General features: G+C 44.1%; 1 protein-coding gene across 1 annotated transcript in view; it reads right to left on the reverse strand.

The window, feature by feature from the left end:
* GRSF1 (G-rich RNA sequence binding factor 1) overlaps positions 1-6,411 on the reverse strand; it is a 35,351-nt gene extending 28,940 nt beyond the window's left edge. The window contains exon 1 of the mRNA XM_021715105.1: positions 6,376-6,411. Within this exon, the coding sequence (XP_021570780.1) occupies positions 6,376-6,411 (36 nt within the window). The remainder of the gene's footprint in view (positions 1-6,375) is intronic.
* Between the last annotated feature and the right edge of the window lie 287 nt (positions 6,412-6,698).

Here is a 6,698-nt window from a genome sequence, read left to right on the forward strand (position 1 = left end):
GGGAGGCGGAGGCGAGAGGATGGCCTGAGTCCAGGGGTTCGATACCAGCCTGGGCAGCATGGAGAGACCTTATGTCTACAAAAAAATCAAAAAGTTATCAGGCGTGGTGGCGTGCACCTGTAGTTCCAGCTACTTGGAAGTTTGAGGCAGGAGGATCCCCTGAGCCTAGCAGGTCAAGGCTGCGGTGGCCGTGAGGGTACCAGTGCACTCTAGCCTGGGTGACAGAGTGAGACTCTGACTTAAAAAAAAAAAATCTTGTTGGTTTTTATTTGCAATTCTAGAATCAGGCAATATCTCAATCTATAAAGGTCTCGCTATGTTGCCTAAGCTGATCTCAAACATCCGGACTTAGGCAACTCTCTCACCTCCACCTTCCCAAGTTGCTAGGATTACAGGTGTGAGCAGCCACACTCAGCTACAAGCAGGTTTTTAAAGGCAGAAAAAGGGGGACAGGGTACAAAATTGTGTGCCAGGAATTTTCATTGTATTATGAAAAGATGCCAAACTCTGTAAAATATTTAAGATGGTTTATTGAGCCAAACTTGAGGACTTAAGCGCAGGTACACCCATTGTCAGGAAATCCTGAAAACATGTGCCCACTGTGGCTAAATGAAGGCTTGGTTATATACACTTTAGGAAGGCAGAAGTTACAAGAAGCCATTAATCAATATATGTGATATTTTCTTTGGTTTGGCCCAGGAAGGAGAGACATTTCCTTGTAGGTCATTGGTGAATTCAAAGATTTCTTTACTGGTTATTTGCAGTTCTATCTGGGGAATTTGGGAAATTAGTAGAGGAGATACTTTGTTAACATAAGCGTGTGGGGAAACTCCAGGTGTGTTGATATGTAGATGAAACCCTATAAGTGGTAGATTTCAGGGAGAATAGATAAGTGTCTTAGAAGGCTTCCTGGAGTCTGAGATAAGTCTCATAAGAGATGGTTTTGCAGGGCCATAAACCTGCATACATTTGTCATGTTATACTATGCTAGAGGCAGGTTGGAAAGTAAACTTTAGGATCTAGGGTAATAGGGTAAAAAACTCTGGTGAGTTCTTATCAGGCAATGACTCCACAAGACCTTTAGTTAAGAATTTGGGATGAGGCCAGGTGCAGTGGCTCACGCCTATGATCCCAGCACTTTGGGAGGCCGAGGTGAGAGAATTGCCTGAGCTCATGAGTTCCAGACCAGCCTGGGCAACTTGGCAAGACCTCATCTCTACAAGAAATCAAAATATTAACCAGGCGTGGTGGCACATGCCTGTAGTTCCAGCTATTTGGAAGACTGAGGCTGAAGGATCACCAGAGCCCAGCAGGTCGAGGCTGCAGTGACCATGAGTGTGCCACTGCCCTCCAGTCTGGGTGACAGAGTGAGACTCCTACTCAAAAAAAAAAAAAAACAAGAAAAATTTGGAATGATACAGGTCAGGTCACTCTCTATCATCTGCATGTCCCACCTTTGAGTAAAACATCTGGCTTTGTCTGACTTCTGGTACAATTTTCAAGCCCCTCAACTACATACTCCCACTCATTAAGGGACCTCTGCTCAGCCAGGCACAGCGGCTCACACCTTTAATCCCAGCACTTTGGGAGGTGGAGGTGAGAAAATCACCTGAGCTCAGAAGTTTGAAACCAGTCTGGGCAACGTGGCAAGATCTTGTCTCTATAATAAGTAAAAAAAAGAATTTGGGTAAGAGAAGAAAACACTGTTGAGTGACTGGCTATATGTTGTTAGGCTATAGAGAGTGGGTTATAGTGTCTGATAAGGCATTATAAGGTTACTTGATAGCTACTTGTGGCAATAGCAAGCAGTTTCGAGAGGTAACTATTAATATATAGCTCAAGGTGAGAAGTAGGACATGATTGCTGTATCATTTTAATGACTCTCTGGGCAAGATAATTTTTTTTTTTTTGAGCTACGAGTCTTACTCTGTCACCCAGGCTGGAATGCAGTGGCATGCTCACAGCCACCGCAGTGTCAACCTGCTGAGCTCAGGCAATCCTTCTGCCTTAGCCTTCCAAGTAGCTGGAACTACAGGTGTGCGCTGCCACATCCGGCTAATTTTTTTTATTTATTGTAGAGACGAGGTCTTGCCATGTTGGCGGGGCTGGTCTCAAACTCCTGGACTCAGGCAAATCCTCTTGTCTTAGTCTCCCAAAGTGCTGGGATTATAGGCTTGTGCCACCACACCCTGCTTGGGCATGATAATTTGAAAGGAGTTGAATTCCTCAAATAAAAGTTTTTTTTTCCTCCAAGTAGAATGCATAGTAAACATACATTGATGAATGTGTCAACGTTAAATAATGACATTCAGAAATCATGATGAAGTATAGTGTTTATTCAAGCCCAAACCTCGAGGATGGCCACCTTGGGCCAGAGATTCTAGTTATCTTGAGTATACACTCCAACTAGTAGCAGATACAAGTGGGTTTTTAAGAAAGAAAAAGAGGCAGTTCCTACGTTGTTTACAAGAATTAACACTAAAATAACATAAGCTATTGATTGGCTAGACATGGTTTTTTGTAAGACAAATTCCAGGAACATGAAGATAGTGAGGAAACTAGTCAGGAACAAAATGCTTTTAAACATTTGCCTCTGGGCATGGGTGCATGCAAGGAGTGGAGGTGGCATGAATGAAGTCCCATGATCATTGTCTCCCTGGGCCTGATACATTTTGAAGAGGCAACACAGCATAGACTGCTCCGAACTGTTTTTCTTTTCTCAACTGTCTTGATGCATGTCAGTTGTGGGGGCCGGGGGGAGAAGGCCCATAATTAGCTTTCTAGTTTCTTTGGTTTTGTAGTATTTTTGATACTTGTCTGACTTGTCAACAAGAAAACTTAAGATGATGGCTAGCTTCATTTTTCATAAGCAACTTAAACATAAGTGTTAAGAATGAGTAAATTAGGCCAGGTGCAATGGCTCACGCCTATAATCCCAGCACTTTGGGAGGCCAAGGTGAGAGGATTGCCTGAATCTGCATGTTCAAGACCAGCCTGGGCAACTTGGCAAGACCTCATCTCTACAATAAATCAAAAAATTAGCCAGCATGGTGGCATGTACCTGTAGTTCCAGCTACTTGGAAGGCTAAGGCAGAAGGATCACCTGAGCCCAGCAGGTCGAAGCTGCGGTGGCTGGGAGTGTGCCACTGCCCTCCAGTCTGGGTGATAGAATGAGACTCCAACTAAAAAAAAAAAAAAGAAAAGAAAAAGAATGAGTAAATTAGGTAAATGTAAGCAGGATAAACATTTACAAATAAACCTTACTGTAAGGATAAACTGAGGCAAGGTAGGCCAGTGTGGAATAAAGCAAAGATTTGCAAAAAGAAAGAAACAAAGTTTATTACTCACTTTCCACAGATACGGAGGGACCAATGCTCATAGGCAAGTGTGGCATATGCTTTAAGGAGAAAAGGCTTTTAAAGTTTCTATAAGGATGCTATTAAAAAATCTTCAGCAACTATTCTTGGGTGTTAATAACACTGGTCTTCCTTTCTTTGCCATTGTCAAGGCAATTAGTCTTGTGATTCCAGGTGGTGGGCCAGTGGGCAGTTACAGGAGGCTGATGACAGTAAGTGAGGTTAGCTTGGTCTTGCATTGCCAGGAAACAGATACTTAGAATAAAAGAGTAATTAGGACAAAATATAATTAAAAGTTACAAAACAACTATCAATAGCTATCTCCAGTTTACTATTTCTAATTACTGGGTTTGTCCTTGGCTAATGATTAGAGGGTGAGATGTATGGAGCACAATAATTAACTAGCAAAGCATGTGGAAAAAAAGAAAAAAATAACTCAGTTAAGATGTCTGCTTTAAAATGGCTGCAGTTCAGCTAAGCCAACTCCATTTTGACAGTACTAACTTTACCCTTTCATTCCCTCCTCTTGTTGTTTTAAATATTCTTATTTGTAGCTAAAGAACAGGGGCAAAGGTCAGTCATCTGTAACTACTTCCGGCCCCCGGAAGAGTGGGGCATAGAAATGTCCCTACCTACTTTCCCACCGAAAACAAGAGGAGTGGAATTCAGGGCAAAAATCTATGGAACAGCCGGGCTCGGTGGCTCAGCCTGTAATCCTGCGCCTTTGGGAGGCTGAGGTGAGTGGATTGCCTGAGCCTGCGTGTTCGAGACCCACCTGGGCCACTTGGCAAGACCTCATCGCTACAATAAATCAAAAATTAGCCGGGTGTGGTAGTGCGCCTGTACTTGGAAGGCTGACGCGGAAGGATCGCCAGAGCCCAGCAGGTCGAGGCTGTGTGGCCGGGAGCAGCCACTGCACTCCAGTCTGGGTGACAGAGTGAGACTCCAACTCAAAAAAAAAAAAAATTATGGATCATTCTTTATTTTCTAGGTATAAAGCAGTGTGCTAAAGCACAAGTGAATGTGATTAAACAAATGATAATAAAAACTCCTAGGGTAGTTGAAACAATAGCAGAAAGTTGAAAATGACCTCGTAAAGTAGAAGTTTGTTCAGCTAAAGCTTCTAATGTATTAACATAATTTGACATATTGGATTGTAAATCATCAATGGTAGTACAACACATACCACCTACCACTCCACAGAGTTCTCCTACCTTTGCCAATAGAAAATTCTGTGCTGCCAGGCTCGGTGGCTCAGCCTATAATCCCACGCTTTGGGAGGCCGAGGTGAGTGAATTGCCTGAGCCCGTGGGTTCGAGACCCACCTACATGACTTGGCGAGACCTCATCTCTACAATAAATCAAAAATTAGCCGGGCATGGTAGCGCGCGCCTGTAGTTCCAGCTACTTGGAAGGCTGAGGCGGAAGGATCCCCGGAGCCCAGCAAGTCGAGGCTGCGGTGGCCAGGAGCAGCCACTGCACTCCAATCTGGGCGACGGAGTGGGACTCCAACTCAAAAAAAAAAAAAAAAAAGAAAAAGAAAATTCGGTGCTATGCTATTAGTCATTATATGCTGTCTGATTTCTCCTTCTTCTTTACTAAGTAGAACTAATACTCGGTAAGTATATTCTGCAACATAGTGTTCCTGGCATATTAAAGTATGAAGATCAGATAAGATATAATCATGCATAACAACTCCAGCCATGTGAGATCCTACTATAGGAATCCATCCCATACCTTCAACAGCTCTTAAAGCCTTGAGTCCAGAGTTGAATCTCTCCACAATCTGTTTCCATGTCTCTGCGAGTCCCACAGTGGGATTTGACCTTGAGTCCTGGATGTAAAATTCCTCCCAATAACCCTGCTCTCCCTCAGGGAAGCCAGTTGGTTGCTATAAGTTGGCCACTGTAATTAGCTAAGATGACAGTTCCACTAAGGAAATGAACAGTTTAGTTAAATTTTTGAAACGAATATACTCCCAAGAAGCTAGTTCCATTACTTCTAAGTTCTGTATTGGTTGAGGTGCAGAAATTTGCAGCCTTTGCATGCATTGAGGTTATTAATATTACTGTACCATGCTTAACATAAGTTGTGTGGGGTTTTTTTGAGTTGAAATCTCACTCTATCACCCAGGCTGGAGTGCAGTGGCACACTCACGACCACCTCAGTGTCGACCTGCTGGGCTCCAGCGATCCTTCCACCTAAGCCTTCCAAGTAGCCGGAATTACAGGCACACACTACCATGCCCAGTTAATTTTTGTTGTGTTTTGTTTTGTTTTTTGTTTTTGTTTTTGAGTTGGAGTCTCACTCTGTCACCCAGACTGGAATACAGTGGCCGCTCCCAGCCACTGCAGCCTCAACCTACTGGGCTCCAGCGATCCTTCCGCCTCAGCCTTCCAAGTAGCTGGAACTACAGGCGCGCGCTACCACACCTGGCTCATTTTGATTTATTGTAGAGATGAGGTCTCACCAAGTTGCCCAGGCGGGTCTCAAACCTGCGGGCTCAGGCAATCCACTCACCTCAGCCTCCCAAAGCCGCAGGATTACAGGCTGAGCCACCAAGCCCAGCCTAATTTTCGACTTATTGTAGCAACGAGGTCCCACCAAGTTGCCCGGGCTGATCTCAAACCTACAGGCACAGGCAATCCACTCGCCTCGGCCTCCCAAAGTGCTGAGATTACAGGCTGAGGCACCGAGCCCGGCCATAAGTATTAACTTTAAAATATCAAGGATTTCTTGGGGGGCCTGGTTGTGCCCAAGTTGTTGGAAGCAGGGAAGAGTACAACGATACTCATACTTGTTGGAATGCTGCTACATTGGGATGTTGTTCGTGGCAAAAATTATCAGAGTCTTGATGAAACCCTAGCAGGTGCTCTGTAAGTAGAGAGAAGGTCACCCAGTGGAGTAGGAGAACCCGCTGACTGTAGATTATCTTGGGTATTTAGATCGGAGTAGGTGGCACAAAACCAGACACTATTAGAGCTTCACATACTAGTGGGTAGGTTTGACTTAAAGTTACCACGAACAGGAAAATCAGCACGCCGGCAAGGTCCATGTTGAATAGGTATAGTCATCCTATCTTTAAGTGAATGACTCCAAGGCTTTTTGATATGGTTGCCCAAAACTGATTTCTATCTACAGCGCCCTGTTCTAGAAGGAGTCTAGAGTTAGCACACAGAGAGAAATTAAAGGTAACAGAGAAGACGTTGTCACAGATCTGGCATCTATGAAGTCTTGCCAATCTCACAGTTTTCCTGCAGACCAGGTTAAAGAGCCTCAATCTGGAGTTGTCCACCAATCAATGTGTCTGTAGTAGGTGACTTCATTACAAAACATTAAATG

The sequence above is a fragment of the Carlito syrichta genome, unplaced genomic scaffold (assembly GCF_000164805.1).
Source record: "Carlito syrichta isolate Samal-C Ts95f unplaced genomic scaffold, Tarsius_syrichta-2.0.1 Scaffold306677, whole genome shotgun sequence".
NCBI classification, from domain to species: Eukaryota; Metazoa; Chordata; class Mammalia; order Primates; family Tarsiidae; genus Carlito; species Carlito syrichta.